This window comes from Balaenoptera physalus (assembly GCF_965194825.1).
Source record: "Balaenoptera physalus genome assembly, chromosome: 2".
In the NCBI taxonomy this organism is placed as follows: Eukaryota; Metazoa; Chordata; class Mammalia; order Artiodactyla; family Balaenopteridae; genus Balaenoptera; species Balaenoptera physalus.
The window spans coordinates 97,163,926-97,185,743 of record NC_138883.1 but is presented as its reverse complement, the minus strand read 5'-3'; the positions used below and the strand labels follow the sequence as shown (position 1 = coordinate 97,185,743).

Sequence of the window (21,818 nt, the reverse complement as noted above, 5' to 3'; positions counted from 1 at the left end):
ACCCATCTGTTTCAGAAACACCTTGGCTGCTTATTAATGCAGATTTATGGGATCTACCCCAAAACAACTGAGTCAGTGTTTCTGTGGTTAGGCCTGAGAACCTTCATGTTAAAAGTTCCTCAAGCTTTTGATGTGTTTTAAATGTTGAGAACACTGGGCTAGAGAACTTGTTTTTTTTCTAGATCGTACATGTTGTGATTCTTCACTGACAATATCCCTGTGATATAATTGGTGATGCTAAGAAAGAGTAAAATAGTTAAAAAAAAAATTCTATCAAGGTAACTGAGCAAAAGTTTGAAAATTGATCTTGTCTCCAGAGCACTTTTAAGAAACCGTGTTTCTTAAATCATCACAAAATATTATTCTAGCTCATGTATATAGTGATGATACTAATGTATTTCATAATTTCATAATTTATTTTCAAAGCTAAAGCTTCAGAAGGTGTTTCATCAGAGAGTCTACTTTCAGTCCCTGGACAGAAGAACGTAGACTCTTCTCCAGAAACCTCTCCTAGTATGAGCCCCATGCCACATTCTTCATCAATTGCCAACCTTCAAACTGCTAGTAAACTGATTCTGAGTTCTAGACTGGTATATAGCCAACCTCTTGATCTCCCAGTAGGAGTTGAAGTAATAAGAGCAACGCCTTCAGCAGGTAACATAACTTAAAGACTGGACAGTTGTAGCTCAGAGCAATCTTCAGTGCATAAAATGGGTGAACTCTTCTGAAATATGTGCAGAGTTGACACTGAAATAAAGATTTGTTCTCTACTAATGATACCTCTGTTTAGAAACATGTCTATTTTAGAAATAATTTCCTGTGATAAATGTAATCAGCTTGGCAGAAAATAGTGTGAACGTTTTAATGCAAGGTTTCTTGCCTACGCTGTGATTTCCTATAAATAGGAATACTGTGATAGTGAAATTGCAAAGAAAAATATGGTCATATGTGAATTATTGAAGCTTTTTTTTTTAAATTAAGGCTTTTCATCCACATTATTGCTATTATTAAGTATGTTTGACGAAGAGTTGGCAGATACTTTGGGGGAAAAATGTAGGATACAGGATTAGAGTTTGGTTTGCCTAGAGTGATACTGACATTAGCAAGGTTGGTAAAGTAGTTTAAAGAGCAGGACTGGCATCTGTATTTTAAAATGTTCTGTCATTTGTGGAATTTGAATTGAGTTCCTCGATAGTGTTTTTGGGGAACCAGAATTGGAGGTTCAAGACTATTCTAATTACTGGGGAATGATTTTGAGTATGAGGTTCTCTTACTCATCCCTAACACAGGTTTGGAATCAGAGTTGGAAAGTCCACATTAAGAGTTTACTCTGGGCTTTTGTGGTTGATGCTGATTTAGGTCAGCTTTTGAATCTTTCAAAGTATTTGGAAAGTTTAGGATACACTCAAATAAGTTTATTGGAATTAATAATGATAAATAATATTTTGCAGGGACTCTGTAAAATGCTTTCAAATGTCTTGTTGGACAGTAAAACTCCAAGGGAAGTAGTAACGTGATCCCTATTATTTAGATAGAACAGGCTCGGATGTTTAAGTGGCTTTCCCACTGTTAGGAAGGTATTGATAGAATGGAACTTGAATCCAGGCCTTCTGATCCCAATCTTAATCACTATTACCCCTCATCTTATAGTTGTTTTTTTTTAAAATTAATTTATTTAATTTATTTATTTTTGGCTGCGTTGGGTCTTTGTTGCTGCGTGCGGGCTTTCTCTAGTTGTGGCGAGCGGGGTCTACTCTTTGCTGTGGTGCGCGGGCTTCTCGTTGCGGTGGCTTATCTTGTTGCGGAGCACGGGCTCTAGGCACGGGTCTTAGTAGTTGCAGTATGTGGGCTCAGTAGTTGTAGCTTGCGGGCTCTAGAGCACAGGCTCAGTAGTTGTGGCGCACGGGCTTAGTTGCTCCTCGGCATGTGGGATCTTCCAGGGCCAGGGCTCGAACCCGTGTCCCCTGCATTGGCAGGTGGACTCTCAACCACTGCGCCACCAGGGAAGTCCCTCCCCTCATGTTATAGTTGACAGTAGATGGGAAGTGTTAGTCTTTGGCAGTCAGGAATAAATATGAGTGTTCTGGTTAAGTGTTAGGAGAGCATGAATTAAACCTGGTGAAGAAGGTGAGATCTAGTGTCTGTTTAGCTGACTGAAAACATTTTGTGGTGCAGGTAGATCTAGTGTCTGGATTATTTGAGGGCCAGTTAGGGGAATTTGAAAGGCAAATTTTAATGACTATTTAAGTATTTATGATGAAAGTGATAAAAGATGTAGAATGAAAGTCCAGTGAGGCATGTGTGGTAAAGACATATAAATTACAGCAGGTGACAGGTTTATTGATTAAGCATTGACTTGTTTCATTGCTTTTGAGTTTTATTTTAATGAAATATTTGGTTTAGCAGGGGACTGCAGAGTTACTCTGAAGAAGCTCATAGTGGATTTGGATTAATCACATTCTAGAATTTGATTATTAGCATATTATTTTGTGTTTCTATTATTATGACAATCTGCTTTTTCTTTTTTAAGGCCACCTGAGTTCCTCTTCAATTTATCCAGTGTGCCTGGCACCTTATTTAGTGGTTACAACTTGTTCTGACAATAAAGTACGCTTCTGGAAATGTAGTATGGAAACCAATCTACAATGTAAAAGTGATGAGAAGGAAACCTATCATTGGAGGAGATGGCCCTTGATGAATGATGAAGGAGAAGATAACAGCAGTACAGTGAGCATTGTGGGAAGACCAGTTGCTGTTAGCTGTTCATACACGGGTCGCCTTGCAGTGGCTTACAAACAACCTATCCATCACAATGGTTTTGTTTCTAAAGAATTTTCCATGCATGTTTGCATATTTGAATGTGAATCTACAGGAGGGTCAGAATGGGTTTTAGAACAAACAATTCATCTTGATGATTTGGTCAAAGTTGGGAGTGTACTTGATTCAAGGGTCAGTGTTGACAGTAATCTCTTTGTGTACAGCAAATCAGATGCACTTTTGAGCAAGGATAGATATCTTATTCCGAATATTAAACATTTAGTACATTTGGACTGGGTATCAAAAGAAGATGGCTCCCACATTCTCACAGTAGGGGTCGGTGCTAATATCTTCATGTATGGGCGGCTTTCAGGAATTGTGACTGAGCAAATCAATAGTAAGGATGGAGTAGCTGTCATTACTTTACCACTAGGTGGAAGTATCAAGCAAGGAGTTAGGTCAAGATGGGTTCTTCTTAGATCTATAGACTTAGTGTCTTCTGTTGATGGTACGCCTTCACTGCCTGTTTCTCTCTCTTGGGTAAGAGATGGGATATTGGTGGTAGGAATGGATTGTGAAATGCATGTATATGCACAGTGGAAGCATGCTGTCAAATTTGGAGACATTGACGCTGATGGTCCTGATGCAGAAGAGACAGCAATACAAGATCATTCTGCCTTTAAGTCTAATATGTTGTCAAGAAAAAGTATTGTTGAGGGAGCAGCTATTGCTGATGATATTTTTTGTTCACCAACTGTAGCTCAAGATGGTGGCTTATTTGAGGCTGCACATGTACTTTCCCCTACTCTCCCGCAGTATCATCCAACCCAGCTGTTAGAATTGATGGATTTAGGGAAAGTTCGCAGGGCTAAAGCTATTCTCTCTCATTTAGTAAAATGCATTGCAGGAGAAGTTGCAGTAGTTAGAGATGCTGATGCTGGAGAAGGAACTAAGCGACATCTTTCTCGAACCATTAGTGTAAGTGGCAGTACAGCAAAGGATACAGTCACCATAGGGAAAGATGGTACTCGAGATTATACTGAGATAGACTCTATTCCTCCACTACCGTTATATGCATTGCTTGCTGCCGATCAAGATACAACCTACAGAATTTCAGAAGAAAGTACAAAAATACCACGGAACTATGAAGATCATACGGAAAGTCAACCAGAGGATCAGTATTCAGAGCTGTTCCAAATCCAGGATATAACAACAGATGATATTGACTTAGAGCCAGAAAAAAGAGAAAACAAATCAAAAGTAATAAATCTTTCTCAATATGGACCAGCTTACTTTGGCCAAGAACATGCTAGGGTACTTTCAAGTCATCTTATGCACTCAAGTCTCCCAGGCCTTACCCGTTTGGAGCAGATGTTCCTTGTAGCTTTGGCTGATACAGTGGCTACCACCAGTACTGAGCTTGATGAAAACAGAGATAAGAGTTACTCAGGTAAATAACTAAAAATTTATAAAGTTATCATTAATAGAACTGTTTGTATTTATCTATATAATGACTCACATATTAAATTGCAGTCTTTCTTTAAACCTTGCAGGGAAATGACCTCTCTAGTTGATAGTTACTATTACATAATATGATTAGTTGTAAAAGGAAAGGTGATTGGGGTAGGCTATGACTTGTGCATGTGACTTTATGTATTTGTGATATCTGTGTGCATCCTCACATGAATTTTTACCCTGAAACCTTCATATCATTTTGGACATATAGTCTTTTGTTTTTCTGAACAGATTGATTCCTATGGTTTATTTTAATTTTAATTTTAGTGATAATAATGGCCCATTTGTTAATTTTACTATTGAACCACCAGGCTTGTAAGGACCTCCTGGGCTCAACTTGTTCATCTTCGCATTTCTAGGTATAAATAATTTTTATAATTACCTAATTTTCTCCAGAAAGTCTCTTGAGAAAGAGGTTTTCATACATTTTAATGTAACATGTGTCTTGCTTACTTCATTCTGTAACCGGAAAAATTTTGGCTGCCTCCTGAAACTAGATTTCATTCTCTTTTATGCAGATAGTTGAAGGTAATGGTGTTGATTCTAAATGATGACATTAGCAAAGGAAACCGAAAATGATTGATCATTCATTCATTCAGTAAATATTGTGGAGGAGTGAACAATTGCTATGTGCCAGGTGCTTCATGTACTTTATTGTATTTAATTATTACAACAGTCTTCTAGTAGGTAGCTACTATTATACTTAATTTTATAGATGAAGACACTGATCCTTAGGGAGATTAAGTGACACATAAGATCACATAGGTAGTAAATGGCAGAACTGGGGTTCAGATGTGGGTAAATCATTGCCTCCAAGCCTATACTCTTTTAATTATTTCACAAGATTTCCAAGTTTGAGGGAAAAAGACTGTTCCTCAAAGCTACCTGGAATATATCTCTTCATATAGGTTTATGCCTTTATAATATATCTCCAAGGTTTTCTGTAGATTAAAATAACTAGTGACCTTTAGAGGATTTTGCCTATGAGTTATTTTCTAACCATATTAATTAAAAAAAATTTGAATCGTTTTGAGGTTGTGTGCAGTTGAGCAAGATTCTCCCCAGAACAGCCTTAAGCCTTTGTTGCAAACTTAATATATGTTAGAGTTTTTACTTGAGACATTAAGAAAATAGATACATCATAATCCATGAAAAATAGTTTAAATTTTCGGATACAAAACTGTATCCTTAGTTAGGCAATATAAAAATGGTTCCTCCTGGTCACAGCGGATTTTCATTAGGTAGATAAGGCAGGAATGAATGTCTCCATTTCACAGGTAGGAAACTGAAGCTCAGAGATTAAATAGTTGCCATCTCAGTAAATGGATTCTAAGTAAATGAATTCTTCCATTTGTTCAAGTAAGACAATTTAGAGGTATTCCTGACTCTGCTTTCTCTCCCGCCCTAATCCAGTCCATTGGCGAATGCTATTAGTTCTACTGTATGGAGACTCCAGTCATTTCTCATCACCTCTCCTGTTACCACTCTGGTCTAAGTCACGTCACATCCTGCCTAATTATTGACAACGTCTCCTACTAAACTGTTCCGTTCTTGTTACCCTAGTCTGTTCTTCGCATAGGAACTAGTGATTATTTTAAAACAAATCACATTAAATCTCTCCTCTGCTCAACAAACACTGTGGCTTCCCATCTCACTTTAGAACAAAAAGCCAAATCCTTCAGTGATCTACAAGGCTCTTTGTGATCTGGGCTCACTTCCATTCTACTGCATTGTCTTCCTTGCTGTCCCACAAACACACTAGGCACATTCCTGTCTCAGAGTCTTTGCGCATATTGTTTCCTCTGCACAGAATACTTGTCTTCCAGATTTAGGCGTGCCTCATTCCCTTACCTCCTCAGATTTCTGCTGAAATGTCATCTTATTGGAAAGTTCTTCCCTGGCCTCATTATATCAAATAGAACCCTCTTACCCCAGCACTCCCTTTCTCTCAGTCCTGCTTTATTTCTCTCAATAGCGTTAATTTCCACTAGACACATTACTTCTTTATTGTTTGTCTCTGTCTCCTGAGTTGTAAGCACCCTGAGAGTGGGGACTTTGCCTTATTCCCTGCCAAACCCCCAGTACCTAAACTGTGCCTTCAATGTAGCGGATGCTTACTTTGTTGAATGAATACATGAGTGAGTGGATGACTAAATATAGCTGATGGGAAGTAGAGGTGGAACTTTGACAATTTAAAACGTTTTATTTTCTTCAAGAAAATATTTGATTCAATACTCTTGAGTACTTCCTAAGTGGCAGTTACCAGGCTAGGCGCTGTTAGTATTTTTCTGTTTCTTTTATCCAACAATGGCTATAATTTTGAGTAAACTTGCCACGCTTTCATACCTCTGCTCAACTTTTGACTAAGAGTAAATTTGTGGAATCAAGGTTAGAGTTCAACCTTAACTTGGTAACACTAACCTGGGGGTCAAATTTGAAATCTTTGAATAATGAATCTTCTGAATTTCATTGGAGCTAACCAACCTGGAAAATATTACCTATTTAATCATATAATAAGTAATTTTACTTTATTATGTAATTCCTGTTTTTAAATCTCATCTGAATTTGCACAGGAAGTATTTTAAAAAATTATACCTAACTTACTATAGCTAATATATTTTTTATTGGATTTCAAGATTTCTTTCCTTTTCATTTATTATGAGTAGCTCTAAGTACTATTATTACCTGTACTAATAGGTACTTATATTTTTCCCAATTATTTTTCATTTGGCAGTTTTATTATATAAATACGCTTTTTGTAAAGCTGTATAAATAAAGATATTGAAGTGTTCAGAAAGGAATACACTCAAAAAAATATATATTTTTGTAAATTATTATTATTAAATTTAATGTTTATTTTCTAACTTTTTACTCGTTTGTGATTTGTTGCATTCCTTTTTCCTTAAACATATTTCCTCTTTGCAGGAAGAGACACATTAGATGAGTGTGGTTTGCGGTACTTACTAGCTATGCGCTTGCACACTTGCCTTTTGACATCACTGCCTCCTTTATACCGAGTACAGCTACTTCATCAAGGTATTGTTTGAACCTTCGTGCAACTTTTATTTCGTACTGAAGTGGTTAGTATATTCATATTTGTGTATAAGCACTAGTAAGTCAACATATGCATACCTATCACTAGCCTTAAGATCTTCCTGTCACAGGAAGATAAGGTACCCACTTACCTTTTTTCTATGTTATTTTTCAGCTGTATTCTGTGACTTTTGCTCATCTGTCTCAGTTTCTCAGACTTCAGTCACTAAAGTCATAGTAGTTTAAGTAAACTTGGTATGCCTGAGGTTGTAACCTACAGTGGCCCTGAATTTCTATGATGCCTGATACCTTTTCTTTAAAAATTATGTAAATTTTGTCCTATGCATTATTATTTGTGTTTATTTTAATATAAGCATTACGTTCTAAGTTATTTACTTACAAGTAAAGCTGATGTTTCAGGAATATCTGCCGTATAGTAATCCAGTAGATTTGTATACTTCTAGCACATTGCCACATACCCTGATTTGCGATATATAGGTTTATATCAGCCCCCTAACTTAATAGATTAAAAAATCAAAACTGGGCTTCCCTGGTGGCGCAGTGGTTGAGAATCTGCCTGCCAGTGCAGGGGACATGGGTTCGAGCCCTGGTCTGGGAGGATCCCACGTGCCGCGGAGCGGCTGGGCCCGTGAGCCACAACTACTGAGCCTGCGCGTCTGGAGCCTGTGCTCTGCAACAAGAGAGGCCACGATAGTGAGAGGCCCGCGCACCGCAATGAAGAGTGGCCCCCGCTCGCTGCAACTAGAGAAAGCCCTCGCACAGAAACAAAGACCCAGCACAAGCCATAAATAAAGAAACAAATAAATAAAAATTAAAAAAAAAATTTGTTAAAAAAAAAAAAAAGAAAACACAGCCTCAAGTTTCTCTCCAACTCAGATCAACCTCAATTAAAAAAAAAAAAAAATCAAAACTATAGAGTTTAAAGTGATCTGCCAAGATACAGGGCTATTTTTTAATAGAGAATTCCAGTGCCGTGGGCTGTGTTCCTTTTGAAACCAGCATCCTGGATACAACCCCATAAAATATGCTTTAGTACTGTAGGACCTGGAATACCAGGCTTTATAGTTTGTTACTCTTACCCACAGTACTTACCCTTTACCCTTTACCCTCAATAAATGTTCTTTGAAAATATGATTCTAAACATATATCATATTCTGTTGTGTTTTTAAACTATAATTCGTCTATATAGTCCTTTATTTTTTTCTAAAAATACAAATTTTGCTGGTTTTTTCCTATTTGAGTTATCACTGTTAATGAATGACCTTATAACCTTGCATATAAATATTTATGTATATATCTGATTACTTCCTCATGTTTGTTTTCTAGTAGTGAAATTACTGAATCAAAGGGCTTGAAAATTCTTAACTCTTGATAAGTATTGTAACTTTCAGAAAGACCATGCTCATATACATTCCCAGAACCAGTGTTTGATGATGCCAAAACTCAACTCATTGCAACACTTGATATTATCATTTAAAACAATTTATGCCATTTGGAATAGGTTTAAAAAATGGTATCTCAAATTTTAGTTTTAAAATTTAAAATTTTAGTTTTAAATGATGATCATATGGTACTGAATCACTTAATGACAATTGTGTACATTGCCTAGGGGGACCTAAAACACCCAAATTTCTAAAGCTTTGTCAAATTCCATTTTCCCTTTGATACAGTTAAAACATTGGAGATGAGAAAAGTGACTGCTATTGTAGGTGATGGTCCGGGGAAAAACTTTAGCTAGTAGACAAGCTAAGAAGAACAGAGATATATTGCAAAGAATAGCCTGCCATTGGTAGGCAAATAAAAATAAGTGCCTACTGGTGCCCCTGGTTTTTTTCTTCCTAATACCTTTTTTCACTTCTAGTAGTTAGATTTCCAAATAGAGTTACTGCTCTCTTAATCTTCTTTCTGAACCAAATTCCTCTGACATGCCTGTGTGTATTTTTGTTTCCTTTTAGTCATACCAAAAATGTAATCAATCAAATTTCATTTAAGGGTATAGAATATACTTTATATTGTTATTTTATATTAAAATTTTTATATCAGCAAAAGTGTGCATTTTGCATTGCCTTATAATAGCAATTTCTAAAGCAAAGTGTCAGTTTTTTTATAGTTATTTCATTCAGTGATTATTTCTTGAATCAGACAGATTTAAATAGTGAGAGAATTAATCTGCTTTTTAGGTTCTGAAAAAATACAAATTGATGTTTTTAAGTTTTGTCCATTTTCCCCCTAAATTTATAGTGACAGTTAAGGCTTGTTGCATTGATTTTGTGATATGATTTCAAACACAGTTGTATATAAATGTTAGCAATGAGGAATTTAAAAGACTTAAGATTATTATTTAAAATGGTCCTAATAGTTTTTTTAATACTTTCCAAAGGAACTGTTGGGAAGAAGTAATTGTTAGAAAAGCTTTAAACTATATGGGAAATCTATATAGTAGTTGTTAATGAAAAAAATTATATGTGGTAATATTGATAGCCTTACAGCGTTGGGAGTCCTGTGTTGTAATGTGACTATCAGACCGTCATTGACCTCAGGCATTTCTTTGTTTCCAAAGGGATTCTAATAGATGGCTGATTCGACTAGCCTGGCTTCTTTCCTGGGATCCTTGGGGTTCTTCCCAGCGGCATTCCCACTATCTAACATCACTCCTTGGTTCACTTCTCTCATGTTTCTTCTTCACCTGCTCTAAGTGGAGTAAAGTGTTATCAGTTGTTCAACTGTTAACAAACTCACTGAGGGTGTCACTAAACCCTATTTGTTGCCTCTAAATACAGCCTAGATCCCTGTCAGTCTTTTACCAGGGCATAAAAGTGTTTGCCATATGCCATCAGTAATTAGGCCGCTTTAAACTCTTTTTAACTGAGGCACCAAAGGCAGAGGAATGTGCCTCCTGACTATTCTTCCCCAGAACTCTCATCAAGTTTAAAGCTTGCTTTGAAGTGATATGTAGCTCCTTGGCCGGAGGGATGAATGGGGCAGTTTTCCATATCCAGTACTGAAGGGTATGGTCTGCAAGCAAGTGGCACTGTGAAACAACATCCACGTACATGGACCAACATATTTTGACTTGACCAGAGCTTTTACTCTTGATCAGTTTGGTGTGTGTACGTACATATGAATGGCTTGATATTCAAATATCTTTCTTTCCAGCAATTAAGTTTTACTGTCTCTATTCTTGCAGCGAATACGTTTCAGAAAGCTTTTGGTTTTGTGTATCCTGTCAGTGATCTTGTATGTAGAAGCTTATACTATAAAATCCTGAATGATGAAATCTTTTGATACTTTTTTTCAGCTTGAAAATTCTTTCCAGAATGAATAAATACATGATTATGTAAAAAATTGGTTTTGTTTTTGTTTTGATATAGTTCTGAAACTTATTATTTTGTATTTCTAATTTAGGTGTGTCTACTTGCCATTTTGCCTGGGCTTTTCATTCTGAGGCTGAGGAAGAGCTGATTAATATGATTCCGGCAATTCAGAGAGGGGACCCTCAGTGGTCTGAGTTAAGAGCTATGGGAATAGGTTGGTGGGTCAGGAATATTAACACTCTTCGAAGATGCATTGAAAAGGTAACTTTACTTCATTGGATTTTGAAGTTAAGTCTTTTCTTAAAGCATAAAAGATATTATCTTCCAGAAAACCTGTGGTGAGGGATTAGTATGTACAACTTGAGATCTTGAGAACTTCTTAAATAAAAATTTTTGGACCTTTAAAACTGAAACTTGACCTTTATAAAATGCCCAAGCAGTATATCAATTGTCTTTTGCCATATATACTAAGTATATAATATTTATGGAACAGGAATATTTTCTGCTATCAGTTGAGGTGCATCCTAGTTTAAGAAAATACAAACTGTATGTCAGTTATGTACATTACATAGAAAAAAAAGTTCTATTTATTCATTTATTTATTTATTTATTTATTTATGCATGCTGCACTGCATGGCTTGCGGGATCATAGTTCCCCAACCAGGATGGAACCCGCACCCCCTGCAGTGGAAGCACAGAAGCGTGGAGTCTTAACCACTGGACCGCCAGGGAAGTCCCAAATCGTTCTTTTTATATAAAAGATTCTCTGCATGGCTAGGTTAATAAATGCCAAACTTCCTGTGCACATTTAAAATACCATTCAACAAATTTTGATTTGTGTGCACTTGAAGAACATATCTATGGCAGCAAATGACACATACTATAAATTTCTTTTTTAACTTACTTAATTAATTTTTTTTTGGCTACATTGGGTCTTGGTTGCTGTGTGCGGGCTTTCTCCAGCTGCGGCAAGCGAGGGCTACTCTTTGTTGTGGTGCGCGGGCTTCTCATTGCGGCAGCTTCTCTTGTTGCAGAGCACGGGCTCTAGGCGCTAGGGCTTCAGTAGTTGTGGCACGTGGGCTCAGTAGTTGTGGCCCATGGGCTTAGTTGCTCTGCAGCATGTGGGATTTTCCTGGACAAGGGATTGAACCTGTGTCCCCTGCATTGGCAGGCGGATTCTTAACCACTGCGCCAACAGGGAAGTCCCCTCATGCTATAAATTTTAAAATGGGTTTTTGGAATCAGTTTTCTAGTAGAAAAAAAATTGTTAAAGTTTTTTTAGTAGAAGCTGAAAATTCTTTCAGTGTTGCAGAAACTAATCATTATTGAGCACCTTTTGTGTACCAGGTTTGGTTCTAGTTGCTTTTCATAAATTATTTCATATAATCTTCTCATCAGCTGCACGTTACCATCTTGATTTTCCACCTGATAGAACTATGACTCAGAGAGGTTGGGTAACCAGCCCAAACTCCCATCATTTAAAAGTGTTAGATTTAGTCTGTGCCCTTTCTACTCTGTTGTGATTAGGAGAGTGGGATTGTCATTATTTTGTTTACTTTTAGGAGTCCATTGAAATTCTCAGAAGTACAATTAATGATACTACATTTGTGGAGTATGAATTCATTTCTCCCAAGAGGAATTTATTCCTCTACAGTAGTAGTTTCTAAATTTTAGTGTTTGAAAAATCACCTGGCAAACTTGTTTGAAACACACATCCCTCACTTCCACTCTCGGAAGTTTTCATTTAGTAGGTTGGAGGTGGTAGGGCTGTGGCATCTTCATCTGAATTAGCATCCTGTGATTCTGGTGTTCATGGTCCTCACATCACAGTTTGAAATGTAAGTGTAAAACTGTCATTTTCCTGCTACATGTAAGGCTGCCAATAAGATATAAGTATTTCTCTTCTCAAGATAGGCAGATGTAAGAAGGAATTTGTTGTCATACCAACCAAGAGATGTAGTTTCTGATGTACAGGGAAATTAATTGTTATAGCATATAAATTACACAGTATCTACGTTAATTTTTTTTTTTTTTTTTTTTTTTGGCCACGCCACACAGCTTGTGGGATCTTAAGTTAGTTCCCAGACCAGGGATTGAACCTTTGCCCTCAGCAGTGAAAGCACCGAGTCCTAACCACTGGACCACCAGGAAGTCCCCATTAAATTTTTTTCATATCCCAAAGCAATGGAAAAAGAGGAGGACATATTTTATCTGTAGATGTTGCCTACAAAGTCTCTTCAGTTTCTTGTCATCAGTGTGTTGTGTCATTATAATTGAGTATTTCTGATATATACATATGATTTATTTCCACAAGTAACTTATCTTTGAAAATTAAATCAAAAGGATACGTAAAATTTTTTCCCTTGAGATATATGTTATATTGGGTTGGCCAAAAGGTTCATTCGTTTTTTTCTGTAGGATGGCTCTAGTAGCACTTAGTTGTCTTCAACTTCATTCGAAAGAAATTTTTAGATTGTATTGTGACAGCTGTCATGTCAGCACGCATTTAAAAAAAAACTTATCAAAATTGGTGAATTTTTGTGTAGCCATTTTAATATTGAAAATAGAAGGAAAAAAGCAACACTTTTGGCATATTATGCTTTATTATTTCAAGAAAGGTAAAAACACAACTGAAACGCAAAAGAAGATTTGTGCAGTGTATGGAGAAGGCGTTGTGACTGATCAAACATGTCAAAAGTGGTTTGCGAAGTTTTGTGCTGGAGATTTCTCGAGAAGCTGGACGATGCTCCACGGTCGGGTAGACCAATTGAAGTTGATAGGGATCAAATCGAGACATTAACTGAAAACAGTCAACGTTATACCACGCGGGAGATAGCCGGCATACTCAAAATGTCCAAATCAAGCGTTGAAAATCATTTGCACCAGCTTGGTTATGTTAATTGCTTTGATGTTTGGGTTCCACGTAAGTTAAGCCAAAAACAACCTTCCTGACTGTACTTCCTCATGCAATTCTCTACTGAAAGGTACCAAAAACGTTCCGTTTCTAAAACAAATTGTGATGGGTAATGAAAAGTGGATACTGTACAATAATGTGGAACAGAAGAGATCATGGGGCAGGCGAAATGAACCACCACCAACCACACCAAAGGCCGGTCTTCATCCAAGGAAGGTGATGTTATGTATATGGTGGGATTGGAAGGGAGTCCTCTATGATGAGGTCCTTCTGGAAAACCAAACGATTAATCCCAACAAGTACTGCTCCCAATTAGACCAACTGAAAGCAGCACTTGACAAAAAGCATCCGGAATTAGTCAACAGAAAACACATAATCTTCCATCAGGATAACGTAAGACCACATGTTTCTTTGATGACCAGGCAAAAACTGTTACCGCTGGGCTGGGAAATTCTGATTGATCTGCTGTATTCATCGGACATTGCACCTTCAGATTTCCGTGTATTTTGGTCTTTACAAAGTTCTCTTAATGGAAGAAATTTCCATTCCCTGGAAGACTGTAAAAGGCACCTGGAACAGTTCTTTGCTCAAAAAGATAAAAAGTTTTGGGAAGATGGAATTATGAAGTTGCTTGAAAACTGGCAGAAGGTAGTGGAACAAAATGGTGAATACGTTGTTCAATAAAGTTCTTGGTGAAAATGAAAGATGCATATTTTATTTTTACTTAAAAACCAAAGGAACTTTTTGGCCAGTCCAAAAACTCATTAGCTGAAGATGAATAAAAATTCTTATAAAAATTATTAAACATTGAAGTACTAAGCTAAATGATTGAAGGCAGAGAAAATACTGAAAAAGGGGAAGAGGAATAAAAGCGTTTTTGTGATGTGATTTTAGGTGTCTTTCCCCCTCTTTACCATGCCTTGGTAGCTTCCTGCTCTACCATCAGTCAGTGTTCATTAATAAAACATCCATTGTTTTTTATCATTATGCCTCTCAACTTAGTTATTTGCAGAGGTTATATCAGTATCTTTGAGAAATATGTGGTCTGTATGGTACTGTATTCAAAACCATATGATTATGTACAACAATGTTACTGGCTTAATAATTTTTAAACTTACATTGAGTTGATTGGTTCTTTATAAATTCAGCAACTTTGGTCATATGGCTCAAAGGAGGTTATCAGTTATGGTACAAGGGGAATTATGTATTCATTAAGGCTTTTTCACATGGAATTTCTAAGACCTAAAATTTGAAAGCCCTTCAAAATAATGGAGCTTCAACTACCTGTATTTTAATTACATGCCAGAAAGAATGTGTCAGTCCTTCAGAACTGTCAGAATTTGATTGAAAAATACTGGAGGGCTTCCCTGGTGGCGCAGTGGTTAAGAATCTGCCTGCCAATGCAGGGGACACGGGTTCGAGCCCTGGTCTGGGAAGATCCCACAGGCCGCTGAGCAACTAGGCCCATGAGCCACAACTACTGAGCCTGCGCGTCTGGAGCCTGTGCCCCGCAATAAGAGAGGCCGCGACAGTGAAAGGCCCGCACACCGTGATGAAGAGTGGCCCCCGCTTGCCGCAACTAGAGAAAGCCCTCGCACGGAAACGAAGACCCAACACAGCCAAAAATAAATAAATTAATTAATTAATTAAAAAAAAAAGAAAATACTGGAAAATTATGTTTAAAGAAAAAAAACTAAAACATTTATTTTTGTCTGTTTTTAAAAATGTGTGTGTATGCATGTGTGTGAGTATAATTGATATTTATTTACAGTTGTCTGTATCAATATTAGTTGAGAGAGCTTTAAATTGTGAAATCACATATACGTACCATAGAAGTCAGCATTTTAACTTTTACAAAACATTAAGAAATTTAATATGTCTAACTTTCGAGAAAAGTTCTCATTGGGAATTCCCTGGTGGTCCATGGTTAGGACTCTGTGCTTCCACTGCTGGGGGCCCAGTTTCGATTCCTGGTTGGGGAACTAACTTCCTGCAATCTGTGCAGCGCGGCCAGAAAAAAAAAAAGAAAAGAAAATGTCTCACCTATCAAATATTCTGCATTCTTTATTGTTTCCTATGTTAGACAGTTTTATTACTACCTGGGTTCTAATCCCTTTTACACCCCTTACTTACTGTGTGACCTTAGGCAATTCAGTTAACCTCTTTGTGTCTCAGTCGCCTCATGTGTAAAATGGGCATAATAATAGTACCTCTTGGATCATGGTGATTCAGTAAGATAAGTGAAAGGTGTCTAGTACATGGTAAGTAGTCAGTAAATACTAGTTGCTGTTATTATTTTTATTGTAATTACTGGTATACAAAGAGTTGTTTCTAGGAGCATGTATTATAAGCTACTGGCAGTTGTGGATGGAATAGCTCTTCCCATCTGCATAGTTTCTGTCAGCCATGGAAGTAGTAGGGAAGCATTAATTGTTGTAATTTGTTTATCAACTAGTTAATTCAGTATAATTTTTTATTGACTGTTTAGGTTGCCAAAGCTTCTTTTCAAAGGAACAATGATGCCTTGGATGCTGCATTATTCTACCTTTCAATGAAGAAGAAAGCAGTAGTGTGGGGTTTGTTTAGGTAAATTTCCTCAACCCTTATATGGTTTAATGGAATGAAGATTGTGCTGTGACTCAGAAACATAATGCTTTTGAAAGTACTTAGATAAATCAGTTTCCTTTTTTGTGCCTTGATTCCTTTATCTGCAAAACAAATAGGCAGAATATCATTTGAACTTAACCTAAAGAGTGGGATATTGTTAAAAATAAGTTGATAAAAGCACTTTGGAAAGTAAAGAGTGCACTTGCTTCCTATTCATGTATACATAGGTATTTTGAGTTTTCTCCTTATTAGAAGAAATGAAGAGAAGCTTAATAACAAATACCTACCACTAAAGTTGTTATTGTTCTTCTTTTAGATGGATGTTTGAGGTTTTCATTTTCTATTTTCATATATTCTGTAAAGGATTAAAACTATTTTAAATATGGTTCAACCACTGATGTTTGTGCTCTGGTTCCTAGGTCACAACATGATGAAAAAATGACAACATTTTTCAGCCACAACTTTAATGAAGATAGATGGCGTAAAGCCGCTTTGAAAAACGCTTTCTCTTTACTTGGAAAACAACGCTTTGAACAATCTGCTGCTTTTTTCTTGTTAGCTGGTTCATTGAAAGATGCCATTGAGGTATAACTAAGAAAACATGCTATGAATTACCTGTAAGAGCTTGAAAACCTGGGAAGATCGTGGAGGAGACTGTAATGTTTGGTCATATGTTTGTAAGGATAGAGGGTAGAGAATAACTACAGAGATTACTAACTTAAATAGTGGCACAATGATAATGGAATAATAAATAAATACATGTAGAAACAAAAATTTTATATAGAGAATATTGCATTTCAAGATAAGTATATGTATTTCAAGTATAAGTGTATGAAAAAATGGTTTATGAATATCTTTTTCCTGACCATCTTGTGATTCTGAACTATTTAAGTACGTATAGGTCACAATCTCCTTACTTCGTGTAGACAGGCAGATATTTTACGTTCTTTTTCTTCTAAATGAAATTCATAGATAAGGAACTGAGATTGCAGTTTATACTGTTTTGAAATGTAGTCTCAGATATTGGAAGGTGAATGGGAAGAGGTAAAACTTCTCATTTTTTGATACACAATCTTGGTAGCTGATTAAGAGAGTAATTACAAATATTTCTGTTTGTTTATGAGATATTCCTTTTAGGATGCCTATTATTATAATGAATAATCCAAACAGGTGAAGGAAAAACATAATCGGAAATAATACATCATAGAAAAAATAGGAAATATCCAACAAAGTGAAAGTACTTTATGTTTAGAATTAGTCATATTTTCAAAATTATCTCAGATGTATGATTTTTTAAAGTAACAAATATTTATAATTTTGAAATGGGAAGCTTAGCCTAGAAGATACTCAGGCAAAGAAGAGAAATGTTGATTGAGTGAGAGATGCTCATGTTGCCTGAATGACCTCAGATTCTCAGATGAGTAGCTACTTTAGAATATAAACTCAGAGAGAGTAAGAATAGAGTATGTGGCTTTATTTCTTAAGTTATTTGCTATGTAAGTAGAAGATTCTTTTAAAATAGTAATAATTATGTTTATATGGAAATATATTTGGAAATTAAGAGGAACTGATGTATATAAATTCAGATGTCATAAGTGGTATTTAATTTAAAGATGAATGTTATTTGAATTGATCTGAGATGGTGTTGATATACTTCGTTTTATGCATTTTTTATAAATGATCTTTCTAGGCTGGAAGCCACTAAGTTCTAGTTTCTTAATCTTCCTGCTATTCCTTAATCTCCTTTCAAGCAAGTATTTAACTACCCTTCACTGTCTCAACCTCTGGACCTCTTCCCTCCACTGTGAGAATATAAATAGTGGATAACTTCAGGATATCAGTGGGATATTTCATATCTCTAAATAATTATCATTAAATAAGTATTTCTTAATATTTAAATTTATAGGTATGTCTTGAAAAAATGGAAGATATCCAGCTAGCCATGGTAATTGCCCGTTTATATGAATCTGATTTTGAGACTTCATCCACTTATCTATCCATCCTAAATCAGAAGATTTTGGGTTGCCAAAAGGATGCCTCAGGATTCGATTGCAAAAGATTACATCCTGATCCTTTCTTACGCAGTCTTGCCTACTGGGTAATGAAAGATTATGCCCGAGCCTTGGACACGTTATTGGAACAAACACCAAAGGAGGATGATGAACATCAAGGTAGAACATTTTGTGGATTTCTCTTTTTCTTTTTTAAAAGAAGACAGTTTCTGAACTGATGTTCACTTAGGTAATACACACACACACACACACACACACACACAAAAACCCGATCATTACCAGATTTACTTTTCAACTTTGAGAAATTAGTATCAAAATTTCTTGTGTGGCTAAAGGTTTAGTCACTTACTATCTATAATTGAATCTAGCATTTTGTTATCATAATTTGAGTAGTAAAAGAAGACTTCACACACATTTTTACTCTCATAGCTATATATCAAGGCATATAAGATTACCATACTATTCTAATTTCATATATATTAGACTGAAGCATACAGAATGTTTCCACATTACACAGGTCTTTCCATGTATCATAATAGCCGGTTTTCTAAAAAAGTGTAAATTTTGGCTGTTACACATATTGGTTTAGTGTATGGGCCTACAAAAACTTTATTCTTGTGTGGCAAACTTTCTTTACTCTTAGTTATCCCAAATAATTTAGATTTTTAAAAGCATTAGGAAGGTATCTAGCAGCATTGTTTGCAATAATTTTAAAAATGGAACATTTTAAGTATTCATCAATAGAATAGTTAAATAAATTATAATATATCCATACTATAGAAACAGTGTGCTATTAAAAATGGGGTAGAGTGATGTGTTAATATGTGCTGTATTATTAAGTGAAAAAGTAAGATATAGAACAATATGGTTCTTGTTGCACTTTATGTATATATGTCGTACATATACACATGTGTGTGCACACACATACTGTGTCTGGTTCCCACTCCCTCTCCATTTTTTGTTTTTTGGAACAGATCACAAGAAACTACCGGCGCTGGTTATCTTTTGGGAATAAGAGTGGGGAGATACAAGCTTTTACTTTTCATTTTGTACTTTCCATAGTTATAATTTTCTAGCCTTTCATTTTTATTACATATTATTTTTAAACACTAAAAGAGCTTACATGAATAAAGAGATTCAGCCTCAATTTTTACTTTCTTCTTTACGAAAAAGAAATATAATACTTTAATACAGTAGTCCCCCCTTATCCACAGGGATTATATTCCAAGACTCCCAGTGGATGACTGAAATTGTGGATAGTACCAAATCCTGTATAAACTATGTTTTTTTAATATATATATATGATAAAGTTTAATTTATAAATTAGGCACAGTAAGGGATTAACAACAGTGACTAATAATAAAATAAAATAGAACAATTATAACAATATACTGTAATGAAAGATGTGGTTTCTCTCACTCAGAATCTTATCATACAAATTTATTGCCTTTTCCATCTTAACTAAGCACTTACCATGCACTGTGCCCATAACTTCTGCAGTTTGAGGTGTGACAGAAAAACTAGCATGAGTTTCTTTTTCCTGCTCCACAATTTCATGGACAGAAGATTCATTCTGACCATAGATCTTAGTACCCTCAGCTTACAAATTTTTTACTTTCCTTATTAAATAGAGAACTCTCAAATTTTCACTTGAAGGAAGTGCTTACGGCTTCTCTTTGGCGTAGATGAACTGCCAGCATCACTACTCTTGCACTTGGGGCCGTTATTAAGTATTATAAAATGAGGGTGAGTTGAACACAAGCACTGTGGTGCCATGACAGTGGATCTGATAATCCAGGTGGCTACTAAATGACTAGTGGGTGGAATACTCTGGACAGGATGGAGCGAGATTTTTGTCATGCTACTCAGAACCACTCGCAATTTAAAACGTATGAATTGTTTTTTTTCTGAAATTTTCCATTTAATATTTTTGGACCTCAGTTGACCTCAGGTAACTGAATCCATGGAAAGCAAAACTGCAGATAAGGAGGGACTACTGTAAATATTTTAAAATTTTTTTAAAGGAAAGGAAATAAAACCTTTAGAAGAAAAATAAATATCTGAGCTACCCAGGTAATTTTAATAAAATGTACACATTTTTACAGAAGGAAGATTCTGTTTATTTCTTAATGTTTTCCAGGTTAACTTTTAAAAGGTTGTTACTGGGGAAATTGTTATGTATGCATAAAAAAGTGAATGATATAATGAAAGTCTGTGACTCTATCATCCAGTTTCAGTAGTTATCAACTCATAACCAACCTCGTGTCATATATATATATTCCCATCCTTTCCACACCCTCCCATTCTCAATACTGTATAGATTCATTTTGAAGCAAACCCAACAGATCATTTCATCTGTGAATATTGCAACATGCATCTCTAAAAAATAAGGACTCTTTAAACAACAATAACACATGTCATTGTTATAACACATACCAATTTTATTAGTAATTAAATACTCAGTGTGTTCATATTTCCCTGGTTCTCTCATAAAATCTTATACAGTTGATTTGTTTGAATCAAGATCCAAATGATGCCTATATATTGTGATTGGCTGAGGTGCCTCTTATGTCTGTTTTGATCCATATTTAGTTACCCCTCTCCCCCTCCCCCAGTTTATTTGTTAAAGAAGTCGGATTGTTTGTCCTGTAGTTTCTTGAGTTTTGGATTTTGCTGGTTGTGTCCCTGATGTTTCACTTAATGTTTTTTCCCCCTGTGTTCTCTGTATTTCCTATAAGTTGGTAATTAAGATTTTAGAGGCTTTTATCAGATTTTTTGGCGGAAATATTTCATAGTTGGGTGGAGTACTTCCACCAGGGAACTCATAATGTTAGCTTATTTTGCTTTTTGAGGAATTAACAGCTATCAATGACTGCTGCCCACATCCCTTATTTCATTAGTGTTTGTAAACTGATAATATTCTAAATACGTCATTTTATTTTTCCTTTATGAGCTGGAATGCTTCTCTAGAGTACAATCTCCCTTGGCAATGGTTTGATTACTCTGAATTCCAGTAGTATGCATAGTAAAGGGAACATAAATGTTTGATTCTTCCTCTTTTTATTTACCAATTTTCAAAATAATAGCTTGGTTCCCTAGCATCCTACAAAGGTGACCAATTAGCTTTTAGTTTTTAAGGTTTTTTTTTTGTTTTTTTAAAAAAATAAATTTATTTATTTATTTATTTTGGGCTGTGTTGGGTCTTCGTTGCTGTGTGCAGGCTTTCTCTAGTTGCGGCGAGCAGGAGCTACTCTTTAATTGCAGTGTGCAAGCTTCTCATTGCGGTGGCTTCTCTTGTTGCGGAGCATGGGCTCTAGGCGCACGGGCTTCAGTAGTTGTGGCTCGCGGGCTCTAGAGCGCAGGCTCAGTAGTTGTGGCGCACGGGCTTAGTTGCTCCGCGGTGTTGCTCTGCGGGATCTTCCCAGACCAGGGCTCGAACCCGTGTCCCCTGCATTGGCAGGTGGATTCTTAACCGTTGTGCCACCAGGGAAGCCCTTTTAAGGCTATTTTGAGCTCATAGATTTAGATAGATTTGTGTTTTAATCCATTGCAGGTTATTAGTATGGATGCTCAGATTATCTCATTTTAAACCAATCGGAGCCTGTTTAAGTTCTTGAATGCCTTTGACATTATTCTTTGATAGCT

At 36.1% G+C, this 21,818-nt stretch overlaps 1 protein-coding gene across 11 annotated transcripts in view; it reads left to right on the top strand.

Annotated features, from left to right (window-relative positions):
• Nucleotides 1–21,818, top strand: part of DMXL2 (Dmx like 2) — a 151,947-nt gene that overhangs the window by 91,140 nt on the left and 38,989 nt on the right. For 10 of the 11 annotated variants that reach the window (XM_082444557.1, XM_082444556.1, XM_082444554.1 and 7 more), the window contains 7 exons: nt 427–654; nt 2,531–4,207; nt 7,198–7,308; nt 10,732–10,901; nt 16,043–16,140; nt 16,581–16,746; nt 18,068–18,332. In XM_082444557.1, coding sequence (XP_082300683.1) covers nt 427–654; nt 2,531–4,207; nt 7,198–7,308; nt 10,732–10,901; nt 16,043–16,140; nt 16,581–16,746; nt 18,068–18,332 — 2,715 coding nt within the window. The remainder of the gene's footprint in view (nt 1–426; nt 655–2,530; nt 4,208–7,197; nt 7,309–10,731; nt 10,902–16,042; nt 16,141–16,580; nt 16,747–18,067; nt 18,333–21,818) is intronic. The other variant, XM_082444558.1, reaches the window with a different exon arrangement.